This window comes from Vicia villosa, linkage group LG4 (genome assembly GCF_029867415.1).
Source record: "Vicia villosa cultivar HV-30 ecotype Madison, WI linkage group LG4, Vvil1.0, whole genome shotgun sequence".
Taxonomy (NCBI): domain Eukaryota; kingdom Viridiplantae; phylum Streptophyta; class Magnoliopsida; order Fabales; family Fabaceae; genus Vicia; species Vicia villosa.
The window spans coordinates 69,946,687-69,969,910 of NC_081183.1; the positions used below are offsets into that span (position 1 = coordinate 69,946,687).

A 23,224-nucleotide genomic window follows, 5' to 3' on the forward strand; every position below is an offset into this window, starting at 1 on the left:
CTCAGCACAATGTCGCACGTAGCAATAGCTTCTCCCCCACTTGTCTCAATCTTGCCTCCGCATGCAACAGCTAGAAACACACCGAGTATCGACAATGTTTCACACATGTAACATCCTTCTAAACTCCCGCAACAATTAATAAAATATTCATAATAAACATGAATTCAAGGATGTCACAATTCAAATTAAACGATGCATCATATAGGTTGTCATGCTTCACAAGGAACGAAATACCAATTTCAATAAATCATGTTCAACACAATAGAATTAAATTAAGACGGAATAGCATAATCCTCACCGATGCAGAAACTGAAGGTGGAGAAAAACACAAGAAAGGGGGGATTGAATTGTGTTCTTTATCAAATGATAATTCCCTTTGTTTTTATTTAACGTCTTTTCTTTCTTCCGTTTAATCATCTATTAGATTATGCTTTGATGTTGCGAAAGCATGAAGTGTAAAAACTACATAACCAATAAGATGTTCATTTTAACTTCTAAGGATATCAGAACTTCTGATTTGCTCAGTACAGTTTTGCAGATTAAATCTTGGAAGTTCTAAGTTAAAATGACATGTGCAGAAAGTAAAGACACATTCATTTTTATCCTGGTTCACTTTCTAACTAAGGCTACCTCCAGTCCACCTTCTTTAGGTGATTTTCCTCTCAACAGAGGTCTTAATCCATTATAATCAAATCATGATTACAACTGCACGATCCTCCGTCGTGGCTAAGCCAACAGATGTGACTAACCATCTGGACAATGACCCGTTCAGTGATATCTGCGAGATATAACATCCGTTGACTCAGGAACCCGGCACAAGCTACCCGCGAGTGACTAACCCCTAGATGACTGAACCGTTCAGTGATCCCTTCTGGATATAACGTTCATCAATCTAGTAACCTGCACAACAACATGTTGTGACTAACTCCCTACTTAGCTACCTGCTGTGACTGACTATAGATGATAAACCGTTCAGTGATCTCAGCGAGAGATAACGTTTATCAATCTTCTAGAGATACAAGTGTGCTTCTTAGTTAAGCATATTTTCTTCTATTCTAAGTACATACTAAGCGAAACAATGACAGGTAATCACTATGAGTAAATAATATTTTAAGTCCACTTGTCTGCATCTCCTGAACAAGATCTTCGCTTCTTGATGGTAAGCAGAGTTAGAGCTTCAGCTTCATATGTAGAATGCTTCTTCAAGTAGTTCTTCGTCTTCACTTCTTCTTTCAAGCAAATTTAGATTATTAATCTTCTATTAGAGGCTTCTTCTTGTTTTGATCTTCGTTTCTTCAAGCGGATTAAGAACATCAGTTTTTATTGAGATTTTCTTCTTTGATTCTTCTTCCAATCTTCTTCTTAAGCGAATTAAGAACATCAGTTCTTATTGAGATTTGCTTCTTTGATTCTTCTTCCAATCTTCTTCTTAAGCGGATTAAGAAAATCAGTTCTTATTGAGATTTTCTTCTTTGATTCTTCTTCGAATCTTCTTCTTAAGCGAATTAAGAACATCAGTTCTTATTGAGAGTTACTTCTTTGGTTCTTCTTCTTAAGCAGATTAAGAAAATCAGTTCTTATTGAGAGTTGCTTCTTTGGTTCTTCTCCTTCCAATCTCCTTCTTCATCTTTTCTTCCGCAGAAAAACCATACCTTTAATAAGAGATCTTACCTCTTTTTATAGCTGTCAAATATGTTTGTTATCTTGATCTTCGGAAAGCGTAATAAATGTAGATGAGCTTCCACCATGATTTTGTTTTCTTCAATGTGCTGCATGTAGGTTGCTTCTTCAATCATTCTTGGGAGTTTATGCTTTTAGTTGTTGTAGTCGTTTAGCTAATGATGATGTTTGTAACGGATTTCTTCTTAATTCTGATCCTTTGTATTTTATTTGATTTTGCTTGCTGAGCTGAAGGTTATCTTCTAATTCACATGTGACTCTGTTGCTGTTTATCTTTTGTAAGTCACTGCGTTGTAAACACTTGTAACTTCAGAAATTTTGACTTAAGAACTTCTGATCTTTCTTCTTGCGTGATCTTTCTGATTATGCAAGACTTCTTGTTCCTGATTTTTGTTCATTTCCTTTGAAGATTCTGACGTACTTTCTGATGTAGTCGTTGTACTCTTCTTATGATGAATCATGTATAAGGCTTATAGCATAATGCCTGCACACTTAATGAAATCATTAGTAATAAAATTGTTACTCACAAAATATATGTTCGTTATCATCAAAACCAAATTCTGAACATAGACTCTTAATCTTGTTCTAACAATCTCCCCCTTTTTGATGATGACAAAAACCATGTATTTCGAGGGAACAATTTTATGAGAAGATAATAATTAAGCAAGTAAACCTCATCTCATTTTTCATGTTCAACCAAGCAATTTAATTTTCACCAATTTATTCATATACCGATATACCGATTTATTAAAAAATCTATTATTCTTTCTCCCCCTTTTTGTTATCATCAAAAAGGTTTTAAGAGGATTAGCTTAATTATGGCTAGTTTTACTAAGATGACTTCTCCCCCTGAGATGTGTAGTCTCCCCCTGAGTTGGACAGCCCTATGAATTAATTTAAACTTTACAACTCCCCCTGAAATAATTTCTTCAGTTTGTTTCTTCAGAAGATTTTTAGATATTTTAGATATGCATGCGTGCATCATCTTGGAAGTTCTGAGGGTAAATTCTTCCAGGCTCAGATATTCTTCCTGCAAACTTCAAAGACATAAGCTTTTGCTGCGAAAGTTTAGAGAGAATTTTATCTTTTAATCTCCTCAAAGATTGTCCAGATTATGTTCAGAATATTTATGAGTTAAATGATCAGAATTTAACTAAGAATTTCTACATGTTTTCTTGATTATTCAGTTTAGAGTCCTTTGACTAATATCCCTTTGACAAAGAAAGCATAAAGTGAATTGGAGTGACATGATATTTATAAAGACATGAAAAGTTCATAGCAATTTATAAGACAACAAACTACTCAAAACGGATATATGGTAGAATATCTAGGTAAAGACTTAATTTAAGATTGTTTTGGAATAAGTGATAGCAAAAGATTCTTGATTTCGTTAGTAGATTCTTCCTGCTTCATCATCCAGGTTTTGAACTCCCTGTTGGTTGCATATAAACGTCTCCTGGTTTCTGCATTTTCCTTTTTGAGCTCATTTAGAGTCTCAAGCACCTTAGTAGACTTGTCGATTGCAACGCTTGCAAGAACAGATGAGACAGTGAGAACTTTGGGAGTCACCTGGTCAGCATTTATTTCCCATGTTGGTATCCTTCCTTCACAGATGTCTTTAGGCACACCTCTTGAAATATGTTTTACCAAGGCCACGGAATTTGCTTAATTATCATCGATGTCCATATGCTCAATTGATGTAGAACCAGAAGTGTTGTTGATGAATAGTGGAGGTTTTAGAGCCCAGAGATCCATCACAAGAGTGATGACAGCATTCAGATACTCAGAAAATTTCTCATTAGCATGAAAGCGGCATACTTCTTTGAGTTTAAGGGATTCAGAGTTGATTCTCCTTCTGAAGGCATCCCAAAGGGCTTCTGAAGCCACTGGACTACTGTTTGTTGAACAGTCAGCTTTCAGCTTTTCTATCTATTCCTGCATCTCTGTTTCAAAATTCATGAACAATATATCAACCTCTGTTTGTGTAGGTTCAAGAATTTGAGGTTCAGGGTGAGCTTCTGGTTCCTTTTCAGAGGGTTGGTCAGGTTCAGACTCGGTAGAGGGTTCAGATAATGATTCAAAGGATATTTCAAGGTTGGTGAGATGGTCAGGTTGATGTTCTAGAGATTTTTCAATTTGAGGTTTAGAGGTTTCTACTTGTTGAGATTCAGGGATTTGATTTTCTGAGGTAATTTGGTGTGAGATTGGTGAATCTTGTGGTGATGGGGAGGCCGGGATGACATGTACTTCAAGAGATGATGATCTGACAGTGTCTTCTAATGAACGGGGTAAAGTTGTTTTGATTAGGTGTGGAGGGGTGGATGTGATGGATTCGGGAAATGAATTATAGGCGGGAGTGTTTTGGACAAAGGTATCAGGAATAATTGTGGCTAAGGGGCTAGTGTATCTAGGAATGTTCCATGATCCTGTGTACCACCCATAAGGTTTTTAAATAGAATTTTCGCATTGAGGCCTGTATTCAGAAGATTCTAAATGTAACACCCTTCTAAACCCTGCGGCAATTTAAATAAATAATTAGAGTAAAAAAAAAACACACACACAAGGGTGCCACAATTATTTAAAATAAATGAGCCAATCATGGTCAAAGTCATGCTTCATTAGGAAACGGTTCACCAAAACATAATCATGTTTATTACAGCGGAATACGAAACATCATCAAATACAACCAAACAGAAATATAATCCAGCACCAAATAAAATGGAATAATCTCATAAAACTCTAAAACTATCGTTCCCTAGGGTTATAGATCAGAGCATGACCGACACGACCCAATATAAACGGATAAACTCTACGAGTCATCCTCACCAAGCATTAATGTCGCTACTCCTCAATCTGAAAATGACAACATGTAAGGGTGAGTCTCATTCTCAATTAGTAAATATTATGCAATTCATAGATAACAAGCATCATAATATACCGTTCACCCGATTATACATATTCAGATTCACACAATAATAGATTACAATACATAACACAGAAATCCATACAATCATGTTATGACGAAATGCAATGACACAATCGACACTATGCATGTGGTACCAATAAACCGTGGAATCAATCCACCTAACCGATCTAAGCCTCATCGAGATACGGCCCACCGACACAATTTCTGCACAATGGGAAATATGTCCACCAACGATCCAAACATCACCGGGATCCAACATCAAATGCATATGAATGAATGAAACACACATAACATACTTAAAACATCACCGAATCACGATGAACAATTCACCTCAACACCACATCACCGAATAAGTATGTACATGTTTTCAACATCATTCAAATAGTCATGCATTCATCACAATCATAATAATAATCACAACCAATTCATCATCACATCAAACACATTGTCACACCTATCTCATATGCACACAATGTTCAATTCTCATCAAGTAATTAAATCGAGTTTTAAAAGAATAATGTCGGCTACTGCCCATATTCATCATCCATCACATAAAACATTTAATTACTTGCACAACACTCATAACGGCACTAAGAAATGATTCACGGATCAAAAGATACGTTATTTTAAAGTTTTAGAAAATTCTCGCTCACCGAAGCAAGGCAGAAGCGAAATCCTTCAGACCTCCGCTCAGCGGACCTCTAGCGATGTCCAACAGAAGCGAACTACGTTGGGACCTCCGCTCAGCGGACCCCCCCTCCGCTCAGCGGACCAGCGATTTCAGCAAACCCCAAGTCTGCGACAGACCCTACAATTTCACCGCCTTTTCACCCAAAAACGATTCTAGACATCACATACACGCATACAGTCATCATATATTCAATTATACACCACAAAACATCATTTAAACGCATTATTAACCAAATAGTTCACACAATTATCATCAATTCAAGCCAATTATAACAACCTAACCTAACAACCCCAATGTCTAATTAAATCAAACCATACATCAACCTACCTATTACCTAAGACCACATAAGAGATACTAAAAGGAAGAGTTCCTCCTTACCTCGATGAATCTCTTGAATGCTTTCCTTCCGGTTCCACGTTCTTGCCTCTTTCTCTTCTCTTGCCCTTTTTCACGTGTTCTTCCTTTCTCCCCAAATGGTTCCTTTTTTTCTTATTTTATGAAAAATAAAAATAAATTAACCACAACTTAGTAAAAGGCCTAACTAATTAGCACCCCTCTTTTACTAACATCGCACCATAAGCCCAATAGCTTTACTCCATCATCTTCCAATTAAATCCAATTAAAATACTAAAATTCCACTTATTTAATTTAAATCCAAATCAAATTAATAAACTGAAATTATGGGGTGTTACAACTCTCCCCCACTAAAAGAGTTTTCGTCCTCGAAAACATACCTTAGACGAAAAGTTCCGGGTAAGAGTCCTTCATCTGGCTCTCTAACTCCCATGTAACATTTCCACCGGCTGGTCCTCCCCAAACCACTTTCACCGTTGCTATCTCTTTACCCCGCAACTGCTTCACTTTACGATCCTCAATCCTCATAGGTAATGTCTCTACAGTCATATACTTATAGATGATATAGATCAGATAGATGATTCTATCTTAGACTCTGATTCTGAACTTCCCCCTCAACAAAAACAACCACCTTCTAATATTCCACCATCTTCATCCACCATCTCAAAAGGAAAACAACCATTTCAATCCCCTGAACCTATCATTCTGAACCCTCCACCTCTCAATGTTATCTTCCCACCTAATAGCTTCTCCGCTTCACAACCTCAACCTTCTCAACCTCAATCATCTTCTCCCCAACCTCAACCAACATCTCCAATATCTAACCCTCAACCAGCAGTTGACATTCCTGTCTTATGTGATTTTTCTAGACCATCCTCTCCATCATCTAATTCTCTCTTTCACCACCTTCATAGCCAAGATCCTTCTTCTGATCCCTCAGTTGTCATTATTGACTCTGATCATGAAGTAGAATCTGCACCCATCTCAACCACCCCCTTCTCATTCCTGATAGACCTTCTGAGCCATACCTTCTTTCAAAAGCCCAAGAGCCAATAACCATTATCAGACCCACCCCATATCTACCCTCTATTGATACTCGTTTTCAGGTAGTTAACTATAGGGTACATAACAGGTTGGAAATTCTGAAGGCTGCCCATGACAATAAGCTGGATCATGTGGCAGTTGGAAAACTCTAGGACGTGTTTACCAAAGAGCTGCAAGCTGAAGTTCTGGATCTTCAGAAAATCTGTCTCTGAAGCTCCTGGTCCAACTGGTCTAGCTCTGGACTTTGGTCATTGGAAGGCCCTTCAGGATCTCAAAAAGTGGAACTCTTTGCAGGCTGAATCTTCTACAGCTGCTGCATCTGAGGCTGATGAGATGGAGCTTGATTCTGATGAGATGGAAGTTGACAATCCTCTGCCTATGGTGGTCTGAAAGCCACAACAATATCCTTTCACTCCTTAGGATTTTGTTCTGCTGACAGGGGACATGGAAACTCTATTTTCTTGGTTTGACACTAATCTAGTTGCTCAGCCATTGGTCGATCCCCTTCTTCTTCTATTGCTAGTTCCTCAACTTTTGAAGTGTGGAACACTCTGAAGGAACTTCCGAAGAATCAAGAAGTTGTCTTTGATCGTCTGGCGAAGCAAGATGATACTAACCAAGAGATCAAGACCTGGATGCAGAAGTCTGAAGAGACTTCTAAGAAACATGCAGAAGATACCACTGAGATCAAGAACATCCTAGCCCTCTTAGCTTCTAAGTTGTCTTAGTATGTGTCTTGTGTTTCTAGGAGTTTTCATTTGTTTCTTGGATCTGTTTTGTTAACATTTTGTTTATCAATAAAGTCTGTTCTTTCCCTTCCTTTCTTTGCTTTCATCTGAATCTTTTATAATGCTTTTTGATGACTGACAAAAAGGGGGAGAAACATATTAATTGAATTGATTTTATTATATCTGTTGTTGGGCTTGAGTCTCAATATTTTCTAACAAAAAATGCAAAGCTCTGTATCTGAAAGTGTTTCCAGGAAGATAATGCTCTGAATATCTCAAAAAGGGAGAAACATGTTCTATCTGCTTATGGGAGAAAAGCAATTTGATGTTCTGAAGATCTAAAAGATAATGAATGAAATTCTAAAGATCTGAAGCAAACAAAAATTGATGCTCTGATACGCTGACTGTCTAAGGAAAACTCAAAGCTCTGAAGTTGTTCAAAGAAAGCTCTGAATCACTCTCAGATAAAACTCAACTGTAAAGTCTCTTCTGAAATGGAAAATACTTCGGGAAGTCTTGTTAGAACATGAAATGTTCTGATCATATTTTCTAGTTTTGATGATAACATTAGATATGAATTTTGTATAAGGCAATGTGGTACTCTAATAAATTATGTTTTTTTCATTTCAGGAAAAGTATAAAAGAGTATGCACTAAACTAGCTTTCAGATGCTCTGTCTTAGATGTTCTGGATGGTTTCATCAGAACATGGTCTTGAAGACATCAGAAGATGAACTTGAAGTTCTTAGATCATGACAAGTAGAAGCAAGCTCTGAAGCTCTAAAGGTATTACGCTCTAAAGAACTTCCAAAGGCTGAACCGCTGAAGCGCTGAAGTTCTGATCTTCACCAAATGCTGGAAACTCTGATGATCAAAGCAATACATAAAGTCTGAGTCCAGAAGAAAGCAAATGATGAAAAGAATAACTAGACTAGTCCGTGTGTCTGACAAAAGAACCGTTGGAAGTATGGCTACAAAAACCAAAGTCAGAAGTAGCAGTTATTGCAAGGCTCGAGGTAGTTGACAAAAGTGTGAAACATTAAATGCAATGTTGTACTGTACACGCAAAGCATTTAGTGTAGTACTATTATACGGTCATATTCTCATGCCTATAACAGGAAGAATTCAGCAAGGAGAAACGTTCGAAAGCTTACATTCATTTTACATACTCTCATTATCTGACTTTGAACTTTCTCACGCTAACAGCTAAAGAAAAGAAGCAACTTCATCCTCAAGCTCACACACGTTTGTAATCTTAGTGAGCTATAGAACTTAAGCTTAAGAGAAAAATCACTTGGTGATTACAGCTTTATTAGAAGCAATATTAGTCTCTTGTACTTGATTATATCTTTGTAAACCAAAATTCCTTGAGTGATCAAGTTGTGATCTGTAGACTCAAGAAGACTTAGAGGTTGATCTAAGTGTAGAACCATTGTAAACATTTCTTATAAGTGGATTAAATCCTCAGTGGAGGTAAATCACCTGTGAGGGTGGACTGGAGGTAGTTTGAGTTCAAACGAACCAAGATTAAAATAATTGTGTTCATTATTTTATCTGCCAAAAAGAAACAACCCTTATTCAATACCCCCTTTCTAAGTGTTTTTCACTCCCTCAATTGGCATCAGAGCGCCTTGGTTCTAGGTGCAAGCACTTAACAGTGTAAGACAAAAGATTCAGGAGAAAAACACACGCAAATGGCAGCTCCAGTACCACCTCCTACTGAACAAAATAACAATGGTATTAACAGTTTCAATGGATACAACTGACCACCAGTCTTTGATGGTGAAAATTTTGAGTATTGGAAAGATAGCCTAGAGAGCTACTTTCTATGTCAAGATGGTGACCTTTGGGACTTGGTGTTAGATGGTTACAAACATCCTGAAGCTAGTGGAGTCAAGATCAGTAGACAGGCGATGAGTGATGCTCAAAATAAAGAGTTCAAAAATCATCATAAAGCAAGAACTATATTGTTGGATGCTATTTCTCATGTTGAGCATGAGAAAATAACAAACAGGGAAAAAGCCCATGATATTTTTGAATCTTTAAAGATGACTCGTGAAGGGAATGCTCAGGTCAAAGAGACCAAAGCTCTGGCTCTCATCCAGAAGTACGAAGCTTTCAAAATGGAAGATGGTGAAAATATTGAAGCAATGTTTTCTAGATTCCAAACTCTAAATACTGGATTGAGAGTGCTAGACAAGGGATACACCAAAGTTGATCATGTCCAGAAGATAATCAGAAGTCTGCCCAGAAGATGGGGACCAATGGTTACAACGTTCAAGATTGCTAAAAATATGAATGAAGTATCTCTTGAGGAGCTCATAAGCGCCCTAAGGAGCCATGAAATTGAGCTTGACGCAAATGAACCTCAGAAGAAAGGTAAATCTATTGCTTTTAAATCAAATAATAAAAACTGTACTAACGTTTTTCAAGCAAGAGAAGAAGGATCTAATGACTCAGAATCTGAAGAGGAAGATGAGTTATCTCTTTTCTCTAGAAGAGTAAGTCAACTCTGGAAAAGCAAGCATAGAAGATTTAAAGGCTTCAAGAAACCTGAAAAGGGAGAAGCTTCTGGACCCAGAAGATCTAAAAAGAAAGGCATAGTCTGCTATGAATGCAAAGAACCAGGACACTTCAAGAATGAATGTCCTAAGCTTCAGGGAGAAAAGCCCGCGAAAATATTTGAGAAGAAGAAAGGCATGATGGCCACTTGGGATGACTCAGATTCCACTGATAGAGAGTCAGACTCTGAAGATGAGCAAGCGAACATTGCGTTCATGGCAACTATAGATGGTGAAGAAGAATCTGCATCTGACTCAGATTCTGAAGAGGTATTTTCTGAACTATCTAGAGAAGAACTTGCTTCTAGTCTCTCAGAACTTCTGGAAATCAAGAGCAAACTTAGTATCAAATACAAAAGTCTCAAAAAGACCTTTGCATCTGAAACTAAAAAGCTTGAGATTGAAAACTCTGGACTTAAGGAAAAAGTTTTAAAACTAACAAAAGATGTTGAAAGTCTGAAAACATCTTTCAGTCCAGATGCTTCTATTCCAAGCACAAACAATATTCTTAAAGAATATGACTTGAGTTTCAGAAAGTTCTTATCCAGAAGTATGGGTAGAAGCCAGATGGCATCTATGATATATGGAGTTAGTGGAAACAAGTGAATAGGTATAGGATATGAGGGAGATATCCCATATAAACTGGAACCTGTTGACAAGATGGTTATTGAGTATAAACCTCTATATAAACAATTCCAGTATGGTTACTAACATGATATTAAATACGCATCACATCCTAAGAATTTACATGTCACACACACTAGGAAATATCATGCTGCACATTCTGATGCTCCCCATGCAAAATCTCAGTTCAATCAGAACATGAGAAAAACTAAACTCAAAGGACCCAAAAGAATGTGGGTACCTAAGGATAAAATTATCCCTGTTGCAGATCTCCTTAATAGCACAAAAGACAAACATGTCATGGCGCCTGGACTCTGGATGCTCACGTCACATGACGGGAAGAAGGTCTATGTTACAAAGTCTGGAGCTTAAACCTGGAGGAGACTTGAAGTTTGGAGGGAACCAGAAGGGCAAGATCATAGGCTCTAGAACCATTGGTATTGGTAACTCTCCCTCTATAACTAATGTTCTGCTTGTAGATGGATTAGCTCACAACTTATTGTCCATAAGTCAATTAAGTGACAATGGTTATGACATAATCTTTAATCAAATGTCTGGTAGAGCTGTTATTCAAAAGGATGGCTTAATCCTATTTACAGGCAAAAGAAAGAACAGCATTTATAAGATTGATCTTTCAGATCTTAAAAACCAGCAGGTTACTTGCCTTTTTTCTGTTAACGTAAAGTAGTGGGTCTGGCACAGTATGTAACACCCCTTACTAACCTCGCGGCAATTTAAAACAATTATTCAGAGTACATGAAATAAGGGTGCCACAATTCATAATAAATAAACATCATTCAGTCATGTCATGCATTCACTGAGGTAATCAACATAAATTCAAAACGTTTCATGTTCACACAGCAGAAATTTATCAAAAACGGACTAAGTTCAACATCTTTAAAACTTATCCTTCAAAACATCAAAACATAACTAGAGTCATAATCATAAACTCTAAACAATCGCGTCCCTAGTGTTACAACTATCAGAGCACGACACCTGACGCTAACTAAGACACTGACTCATGAGCTAGTCCTCACCGAGTCGAACAGCCGCTATCCTCAATCTGAAAAAGACAACATGTAAGGGTGAGTCTCATCATAATTAACAAATGTTATAAGGTTATAAAGCAATAACACATCACAGTTGTATCATTCACCCAATTGTTTCATAAACAGATATTCACAACAAGTCAAACCACAATCAACACATCATCAACATTTACAACACTGGAATACATCCAATCATGTTATAAATTATGCATATGTATGAACTGACACTATGCATGTGGTACCAATCATCATCAAATGGGAATAACCCATGATCGATCCAACATCGTCCAAGATACGGCCCTGCCAGCACAGATTCCACACAATGGGAATCATGCCCTTCACTGATCCAACACACCCTTATGGATATAGTATCATCAATGAACATGAATGAATGCAACATATATAACATACTTATACCATCATCATCATCAATCATCAACATCATCATCATCATTCAAGTATGTTCATATATATTAACATCATTCAATCACAATTCCATCATCATCATATACAAAACATACACATATTTGCACCAATCATCATATTCAATAAGAATAGCATACATGTATTTTCATTATTTTAAAACCATTCAATCATCATCATATAGGTTATCCTATAAGGTTCGTTTAGCTCGAAACGGCACATCAAACGGACCAACAGTTAAAAAGTTACGCATCTTTGAACTTTTCAAAAATATCTCAAAACCAACAACACGCGGCGCCATCATCAGTTCGCGGCGCGAACTGAGCGTCCCAAGAATTCCTTGGCTCCCTGCCAAACTGTTGAAGGATAGAAAAACACTTAGAAAGGGGGGGTTTGAATAAGTGTAGTCTAAAAACTTAGACGATAAAAATAAATTGCACAATTATTTTTATCCAGGTTCGTTGTTAACCAAACCACTCCAGTCCACCCCCATGGAGTGATTTACCTCACCTGAGGATTTAATCCACTAATCGCAACAGATTACAATGGTTTTCCACTTAGCCCACGACTAAGTCTTCTAGAGTTTCCTGATCATAACCTGATCACTCTAGGAACAAATGCTTAGACACAAGCTAAGACTTTCTTAGAGTATCCTGACCACCACGTGATCACTCTAATTACAACTGCTTAGACACAAGCTAAGACTTCCTAGAGTATCCTGATCAACACTTGATCACTCTAGTTACTTACAAATTAATGTAATCAATTCTAAGAGTATTACAATTGCTTCTGAAAAGCTATAATCACAACAGTGATATTTCTCTTAACGTTTAAGCTTAATCTCACTAATATATTACAACAGCAATGTAGCGAGCTTTGATGAAGATGAGGTTTGAGAGCTTTGATTTGAATAGCGTTTCAGCAAGTTAATTATCAGCAGATTCGGTAACTTTGCTTCTCATAAGAACTTCATACTTATAGGCACTTGAGAAGATGACCGTTGGGAGCATTTAATGCTTTGCGTATTCCGTACAGCATTGCATTTAATGTTTCACGCTTTTGTCAACTACCTCGAGCCTTGTTCACGCTGTGTCTACTGACGTTGCCTTTAATAGCTTCCAACGTTCCTTTTGTCAGTCAGCGTAGCTTGCCACCTGTACTTTCTTCTGATCTGATGTTTGTGTATACAACGTTTGAATATCATCAGAGTCAAACAGCTTGGTGCATAGCATCTTCTTGTCTTCTGACCTTGAAGTGCTTCTGAGCGTGATACCATGAGAACTTCAGTGCTTCTGCTTCTGAACTCAAGTTCTTCTGATGCTTCCATAGACCCATGTTCTGATTCTGCCTTGACCATCTTCTGATGTCTTGCCAGACCATGTTCTGATGTTGCATGCTGAACCTTCTGAGACAAAGCTTCTGAGCGCTGATTTGTGCATACTCTTTATATATTTCCTGAAAGGGAAATTGCAATGTATTAGAGTACCACATTATCTCACACAAAATTCATATCCTTGTTATCATCAAAACTAAGAATATTGATCAGAACAAATCTTGTTCTAACAATCTCCCCCTTTTGATGATGACAAAAACATATATAAATGATATGAATTTGCGATCAGAAAGAGCAGGCGGCTAAAGACAATTTACACAGCTATAGCATAAGCATGTGAATATGTCTCCCCCTGAGATTAACAATCTCCCCCTGAGATGAATAATCTCCCCCTGAAATTAATACTAGAAGAATTTTATAAATAAAAGACTTCCCTGAGTATTTCAGTAGAGACGTTCACAGTGCTTGATCTTCAGAACATTCATGACTTCTGATTTCTGCTTCCATAGGACAGCTTCAGAACATTGAATTTCTTTAGATCCCCAGAACATTCACAGCTTCTGACTTCTGCTTCCATCAGACAGCTTCAGAACTTGAATTTCTTTGATCTTCAGAACATTCCCAGCTTCTGACTTCTGCTTCCATCGGACAGCTTCAGAACTTGAATTTCTTTAGATCTTCAGAACATCCACAGCTTCTGATTCTTGCTTCCATTGGGACAGCTTCAGAGCTTGAATTTCTTCTTACATCACTTCATGCTAGATTGTATCAGAACATTGTTGAATGTACCAGAGCATCATCAGAGCATCTCTACATCCTGAAATGTTACAGAACAAAACTAAACGATAAAAGTCAGCATGAATGAGTCAAAACATAGAATATGTTTCAGAACACATAATATGTATCAGAGCCATATAGAATGTGTCAGAACAAATAGACATAATGTTTCAGATCATGTTCTATCATCGGAATATCTGAACATTCTTCCTTCTTGCTTCTGATTCTGATTCTGAAGCTTCATAGCACTCAGCTTGCTTCAAGAATCCAAGAACTTGATTCATCTTGTTGCTTCTCATGTTTATCTTCAATTCCTGCAACAACACAACTTAAAGCATAGAACTTTGCAAGTTCTGTTAGTAAAGCAACTGATTAAATCAAATCATTTATCACATATTTCTCCCCCTTTTTTGTCATAACATCAAAAACATAAAAGATTTAGATGAAAAACGAAAAGAAACACATGGAAGAAAAAGTTAATTTTCATTGAAGCTCAAAAAGACAGAAGTACAAAAGTACAAGAAGATAAGGAAGAGAAGATGCACAAAACAGATGCAGCAAAAGCAAAAACAAAACAACTAAGACTCAATCTAAGATGACCCTAGCCTTGACAAGATCTTGGCGAGCATCTCTTGAATCCCATTGTTATGCTCATTCTGCTTCTCTATGAAAGCTCTAAACTCAGCATTGACTGAGCTTTGCTCATCCTGGTTCTTCTGAAGAACTTCCAGAGTCCTTGCAAGACGGGAAGGTTCATTAAAAGAAGCTTCACAGCTTCTATCCAACGGGATGGCATTGTGATCTGTAGCTTCCATTGATAGATCATTTGCAGGGATTTCCTCAACAGGAACTGATTCAGCAACATGATCTTCTACATCTGCTTCTTGCATAGAAGCATCTCCATACTCTGCAGCAGGAACCTCAGAATCTCCATTCTCAAGTGCCTGAAGAATGGCAGCTAGATTCCTGGGGGCAGAAGGACCTTCAACTTCTGGTGGGTCAACAACTTCTGGAATGACCAAGCTTGGGTTTTTCTTAGAAGGGTTTTCCCTCAAAAAGTCAAAAAGTGTCTTGAAATCTCCGAGCAGAACAGGATATTGAGGTATCCAGACCACAATCTTCCTGCAAGGATTAGCTTCCAATGCAGCAGCCAGTCTTGCTTCTTCCAGTTCATCCACAAACTGCTTCTCCTCGGCAGCAACACAATTTCTGAGAGGATGGTAGTATATACCATTATCACCCTCCAGAAGGTAACCAGGGTAACCAGGGGCAGCAGCCACTAGTCTTTTCTGTACTCCCATTGCTTCTAATTGAAAATCCTTGCGAAAGCTTTTCCAAAGATTTCTTGTAGAAACATCATCCAGACCACTTAGAAAGGCATCCTTCAGAAGGTCTAGACTGCTAATCACCTCATGTCTGAATAGTTCCAAGTAGGTATAGGGTCCAGGTTCAGGCGGATTGAAGGTGAATTTGTAGTCAGGGTAGAGAAGACAGTAGGGTTTGGATTTTCTGGTAGGTAAGGGATGGGATATAGAAGGTGGAGGTGCGGTGGATGAGGAAGAAGGGATATCTGAAAGAATGATTGATGAGGATGGAATATCAGAAAGGATAAATTGAGAAGAGGATGGTGTATTTGTAAAGGGAATTGGTGAGAAAGATTTATCAGAAGGAGTTGGGGGAAGAATACTTAGAGGTGTGGGGTTTAGAATGGGAGAGGAAAAAGATGATGGAGAAGGATTTGGTAAAGTGAAGTTTACTTTTGGTTCAGATGGAGGTGATTGGAGAGATGGTTTAGGAACAGAAGGAGGTGGAGTAAAAACTTGCCTGGAGACGTGTTCAGAAGAAGCATGCGAAGATCTGGTTCTGTGAAAGGAGTCTCTGATCCTTTTCTCCCTTCGTTCTTCAGAGTCCACCTTGTCAGGATCATAGGTGACCCTCAACTTCTTGGCTTTCATAACCTCATCTTCTCGGGCCTTTCTTTTTAGCCTAGCCTTTTGTTCCTTCTGATCCTTCTTCAGAAGATCAGCTTTGGACGGAAGTACTCTGCCACGGATCCAAGCAGGATCAATATCTGATTGCTTCCTAACACAATATTCCAGGTAAAGCTTGACAACCTGATGCAGTTCTTTATGAAACAAAGAGGCAAAACCTTCAACAGCAACTCTTCTTGACATGATGTCAGGAAAGCTTGTGCACACAGAAGGTACATTTTGAATGAGTTCCAGTCTGAACAAATCCACACCATTGAAGATGGGACCTTGAACTACTCCAAGAAAATGGGACGCTTTGAGTTTTCTGATGGAGTCCAGCACTTTGCTTTCAATCAGAATGTCTGAAATCATTCTTCCGAAGGGAATAGTCGTTCTTGGAATATGAGGGTACTTCGCCCTTTCATCTTCTCTTGACTCAAAGATAGAAGTCATCAGATTCTCAAACAGAATATGAGAGATGTTGATCTCAGTCTTTTTGCCAATGCAGAAAAGAGTATACTTGTGATCCAGACTGATGTAGGAGGAGGAGAGCATCCTCTTTCTATGGTGAAGGGAACCCAGAATAATCTCAGCCCATGCTTTATAAAATGGCCTTAAGGTGCCCGTGTTATGAGAATCAATTCCAAAAGCCAGAGAGATTTGTTTTTCAACTTTAGACCAGTCAGCTGTTGCATGTTGAAGACCAGACCAACCTTCTTCATCATTCAGATTGTACAGCTTCCTGATGAGCTTTTCAATGATAACCACTTCATGCCCTAGCACGAATGAAACGATGGCAGTTGGAGTAACCGTTGCATGTACCCAGAAATCCTTCACAAGTTCAGGATAAATTGGGCCAATCAATCTATCAAGATATTTAGACCATCCTTGCTCAAAGATTCTTGCATCACACTTAAAGCCATTTGCTTTTAGGTTGTTGATGTCCACAGCAGATTAACAAAGAACTTCCAGTTCTTCCGTGGGTATTAAGCATGTTTTTAATGGAGCATACTCATATTTGTGTAGAAGAATTTGTGTAGAAGTGAGTCTTTCTTTTGAATTTGATGAACATGAAGATGAGTTCATGATGATTATGCTTTGAGATCAAATCAAAAACTAGGGTTTGAAAAAACAGATACAACGAAAGGGATGCACAAAAGAGAGAGAGAGAGAGAGAGAGAGAGAGAGAGAGAGAGAGAGAGAAAAAGAAGGAATAAAGGTGAAGCGGGTTATTTAAATGATTTGAAAATAACGAAATCATTATGCATTTAATGAGAAATGACATTAGGAGAGAGAACACGGTAAATGAAATGATTTAACACAGTTACCTAGGTCGGCGTCTTTTCAACTGCACGCTTTGTACTAACCGTACATACACGTGTTCACCATCAGATAATAGATGACAGTTGTAAATTTTTTGAATAGACTTTACGCCTTCTGATTCTGATCAATGCTTCTGATTGTCATTCTTAAGAAATGATCTGGTTCTGATAGGATCATCTTTCTTTCCAAGGATCACATCTTATGAATGAGCTGAGGCAAGTCTAGGTGATCTTCTGACTGTTGGTTCTTCAGAAATCCTGAGATTCTCTAAAGATGCAGCAACTTGATCTTCTGATCCATTGCTTCTGAGACTGCCAGCTTCTGCAGCTTTGCTTCTTGGTTCTACTGCTTCTGATATATCAATATCAAAATCTGCAAAATTCTCAAGCTGCTTTGGTTTTTCAAGACCAAGCTTATCATCATACGTGATATTGATTGATTCTTCTACAATCAATGTTTCAGTATTGTATACTCTGTAGCCTTTAGAGCGTTCAGAATATCCAAGAAGGAAACACTTTTGTGCCTTAGAATCAAACTTACCAAGATGATCTTTAGTATTCAGAATAAAACATACACATCCAAAAGGATGGAAATATGAAATGTTGGGCTTTCTGTTCTTCCACAATTCATAAGGAGTCTTATTTAGAATAGGTTTGATAGAGATTCTATTCTGAATATAACACGCAGTGTTTATTGCTTCTGCCCATAAATGCTTAGCCATATTGGTTTCATTGATCATGGTTCTGGCCATTTCTTGTAGAGTCCTATTCTTTCGCTCTACAACTCCATTTTGCTGTGGAGTTCTAGGACAAGAGAAATCATGGGCAATACCATTTTCTTTGAAGAACTCCTCAAAGAATTTGTTCTCAAATTCACCACCATGATCACTTCTAACCTTTATGATTCTACACTCTTTCTCAGATTGGATCTGAGTGCAGAATTCAAAGAACACTGAATGAGACTCATCCTTGTGTTTCAAGAACTTTACCCATGTCCAGCGGCTATAATCATCAACGATGACTAATCCATATTTCTTCCCTTTGACAGATGCTGTTTTGACTGGGCCAAACAGATCAATGTGCAAAAGTTCTAACGGCCTTGAGGAAGAGACAACATTCTTAAACTTGAATGCAGGTTTGGAGAACTTGCCCTTCTGACATGCTTCACAAAGAGCATCTGATTTGTATTTCAGATTAGGGAGTCCTCTGACAAGATTTAGTTTGTTAATCTGAGAAATCTTTCTTAAACTAGCATGACCTAATCTTCTGTGACAGACCCATTGCTCCTCAGAAACAGACATAAGACAAGTCACCTTCTGCTTCTCAAGATCAGAAAGATCAATCTTATAAATGTTGTTCTTTCTCTTGCCTGTAAATAGGATTGAGCCATCCTTCTGACTTACAGCCTTGCAAGACTTTTGATTAAAGATTATGTCATAACCATTGTCACTTAATTGACTTATGGACAATAAGTTGTGAGCTAATCCTTCTACAAGAAGTACATTAGTTATGGAAGGAGAGTTACCAAGGCTTATGGTTCCAGAACCAATGATTTTGCCCTTCTGATCTCCTCCAAACTTGACTTCTCCACCTGGTTTAAGCACCAGGTCTTGGAATGAAGACCTTCTTCCCGTCATGTGTCGCGAGCACCCAGAGTCCAGGTACCATGACATTTTGCTTTTTGTCCTCTTTGCCGCCAAGGATATCTGCAACAAAAATTATCTTCTCCTTAGGTACCCACAATTTCTTGGGTCCTTTCTTGTTAGTTCTCCTCAAGTTTTGATTGAACTTGGGTTTAGCAAAATATTTAACAGGAGGAAAAGCATGATATTCTTTAGGTTTGTCAGCATGATATTTCTTAGGATGTGTCACATGCTTCTTGGTGTGAACAGTGTTAAACTTCTGTGCATGTGAAGTGAGCCTAATATCATGTGAATGGCCATATTTGAACTGATCATACAATGGCTTGTATGTGATCTTCAGATCATCAATAGGTTCCAATTTATGTGAGGTATCACCCTCATAGCCAAAACCAAACCTTCTATTTCCAGAAACACCATATATCATAGAAGCAAGATGACTTCTGCCAATACTTCTAGATAAGAACTTTCTGAAGCTCGAGTCATATTCTTTCAGAATATGATTCATGCTAGGAATGGATTTTTCTGTTTCAGAAGGAGATCCACTATCTTTGGATAGATTTAAAACTTTTTCCTTCAGTTCAGAATTTTCCACTTTCAGCTTCTTAATTTCAAATTCAAACTGCTTCTTCAGCTTTTTGTATTTGATACTAAGATGAGCCTTGAGTTCCACAAGTTCTGTTAAACTAGAAACTAACTCTTCTCTAGATAATTCAGAAAATACCTCTTCAGAATCTGATTCTGATGTAGATTCTGATCCATCATCTTCTGTAGCCATCAGCGCGAAGTTGGCCTGCTCTCCTTCAGAGTCTGATTCTGATTCTGATTCAGAATCATCCCATGTTGCCATAAGACCTTTCTTCTTATGAAACTTCTTCTTGGGATTCTCCTTCTGAAGTTTTGGACACTCGTTCTTGTAATGTCCAGGCTCATTGCACTCATAGCAGACAGCCTTCTTCTTGTCAGATCTTCTGTCACCAGAAGATTCTCCTCGTTCAAATCTCTTTGAGCTTCTGAAGCCTCTGAACTTCTTTTGCTTGCTCTTCCAGAGTTGGTTTACCCTTATGGAGATCATGGACAGTTCATCTTCTTCTTCAGATTCTGATTCTTCAGGATCTTCTTCTCTAGCCTGAAAAGCGTTAGTGCATTTTTTAACATTAGATTTTAATGCAATAGACTTACCTTTCTTCTGAGGCTCGTTTGCATCCAGCTCTATTTCATGGCTTCTCAAGGCACTGATAAGCTCTTCCAAAGAAACTTCATTCAGATTCTTGGCAATCTTGAATGCAGTCACCATTGGACCCCATCTTCTGGGTAAGCTTCTGATAATCTTCTTTACATGATCAGCCTTGGTGTAGCCTTTATCCAGAACTCTCAATCCAGCAGTTAGAGTTTGAAATCTTGAGAACATCTTCTCAATATCTTCATCATCCTCCATCTTGAAGGCTTCATATTTCTGGATTAGAGCAAGAGCTTTAGTCTCCTTGACTTGAGCATTTCCCTCATGGGTCATTTTCAATGACTCATATATATCATGGGCAGTTTCCCTGTTAGATATTTTCTCATACTCAGCATGAGAGATAGCATTCAGCAAAACAGTCCTACATTTATGATGATTCTTGAAAAGCTTCTTTTGATCTTCATCCATTTCTTGCCTTGTAAGCCTTACGCCACTGACTTTCACTGGATGTTTGTAACCATCCATCAGAAGATTTCATAATTCACTATCTAGACCAAGAAAGTAACTTTCCAGTTTATCTTTCCAGTATTCAAAGTTTTCACCATCAAATACTGGTGGTCTAGTATAACCATTGTTACCATTGTATTGCTCAGCAGAGCCAGATGTAGATGCAGGTGGATCTGTTGGAATTTCACCAGCCATCTTTTACTGAAGTGTTTTTCTCTTCCTGAATCTTTTCTAAACACGGTTAAGTGCTTGCACCTTAGAACCGGCGCTCTGATGCCAATTGAAGGATAGAAAAACACTTAGAAAGGGGGGGTTTGAATAAGTGTAGTCTAAAAACTTGGACGATAAAAATAAATTGCACAATTATTTTTATCCTGGTTCGTTGTTAAGCAAACTACTCCAGTCCACCCCCACGGAGTGATTTACCTCACCTGAGGATTTAATCCACTAATCGCAACAGATTACAATGGTTTTCCACTTAGCCCACGACTAAGTCTTCTAGAGTTTCCTGATCACAACCTGATCACTCTAGGAACAAATGCTTAGACACAAGCTAAGACTTTCTTAGAGTATCCTAACCACCACGTGATCACTCTAATTACAACTGCTTAGACACAAGCTAAGACTTCCTAGAGTATCCTGATCAACACTTGATCACTCTAGTTACTTACAAATTAATGTAATCAATTCTAAGAGTATTACAATTGCTTCTGAAAAGCTATAATCACAACAGTGATATTTCTCTTAACGTTTAAGCTTAATCTCACTAATATATTACAACAGCAATGTAGTGAGCTTTGATGAAGATGAAGTTTGAGAGCTTTGATTTGAACAGCGTTTCAGCAAGTTAATTATCAGCAGATTCGGTAACTTTGCTTCTCATCAGAACTTCATACTTATAGGCACTTGAGAAGATGACCGTTGGGAGCATTTAATGCTTTGCGTATTCCGTACAGCATTGCATTTAATGTTTCACGCTTTTGTCAACTACCTCGAGCCTTGTTCACGCTGTGTCTACTGACGTTGCCTTTAATAGCTTCCAACGTTCCTTTTGTCAGTCAGCGTAGCCTGCCACCTGTACTTTCTTCTGATCTGATGTTTGTGTATACAAAGTTTGAATATCATCAGAGTCAAACAGCTTGGTGCATAGCATCTTCTTCTCTTCTGACCTTGAAGTGCTTCTGAGCGTGATACCATGAGAACTTCAGTGCTTCTGCTTCTGAACTCAAGTTCTTCTGATGCTTCCATAGACCCATGTTCTGATTCTGCCTTGACCATCTTCTGATGTCTTGCCAGACCATGTTCTGATGTTGCATGCTGAACCTTCTGAGACAAAGCTTCTGAGCGCTGATTTGTGCATACTCTTTATATATTTCCTGAAAGGGAAATTGCAATGTATTAGAGTACCACATTATCTCACACAAAATTCATATCCTTGTTATCATCAAAACTAAGAATATTGATCAGAACAAATCTTGTTCTAACAACTGTTCGCGGCGCAAACATCCACACGCGGCGCGAAGCGAGGAAAAGTTACGCCTTCGCGGCGCGAACACAGGTACGCGGCGCGACCTGAGCGTATCACAACTTCCTGGCACTCTGCCCACCTGTTTGCGGCGCCAACCCTATGTACGCGGCGCGAACCGGCGATTTCAGAAACCCCAACCTGCAGAAAACAGCATTCTAGACATTCCAAACACACCCAATTCATACCAGTACGAACCTAGGGAATTAGAATGTACAAACCACACAAAATACATCTCAAAATACACCAATTACACATCAATTGAGACCATAACAACGCAAACATCATAGATTCAAACATAGAGATCAAACATCACACAATTGACTCAATCCCTAAACCTATCATATGACTCAATCGAACCGAATTCCACATCTATTCAATGTTATCAACCCCTAACCTAATAATAGATGATAATTAGACAAGTCCCCCCTTACCTTAGCCAAATTCTTGAATTGGTTCCTCTTCCTCTTTGGTTCTCCCTTTACGTTCTTCAGCTCCTCTTCTCACAACTTCTTGTTTTTCACGTTCTAACTCTTTCTCCTCTTGTTTTCCTTTATTTTATGAAAAACATAAAATTAGAAGTGGGCTCTTATACCATTACACCCCCTCTTTACTAATTTCACCGCATGGCCCAATAACTTAACATTTTATTATTTTTCCACATAATTCAACAAAATGTTAATTTCCCATAATTAATTTAAAACTTGATTAAATTAATTAAATAAGAATTTTCGGGATGTTACAACTCTCCCCCACTAAATAGTTTTCGTCCTCGAAAACATACCTCAAGTAAATAGTTCCGGATAGGAATCTTTCATCTGACTTTCCAACTCCCAGGTGACGTTTCCATCAGCTGGTCCTCCCCAAGCTACTCTGACTAAAGCTATTTCC

General features: G+C 38.1%; 1 protein-coding gene across 1 annotated transcript; it reads left to right on the forward strand.

The window, feature by feature from the left end:
• The first annotated feature begins 1,078 nt into the window (after nt 1-1,078).
• LOC131597344 (classical arabinogalactan protein 9-like) lies at nt 1,079-7,085 on the forward strand. The gene is made up of 3 exons (XM_058870049.1): nt 1,079-1,085; nt 6,211-6,617; nt 6,834-7,085. Exons 1-3 carry the CDS (start codon nt 1,079-1,081, stop codon nt 7,083-7,085), a joined length of 666 nt encoding a protein of 221 aa, XP_058726032.1.
• The last annotated feature ends 16,139 nt before the right edge of the window (nt 7,086-23,224 follow it).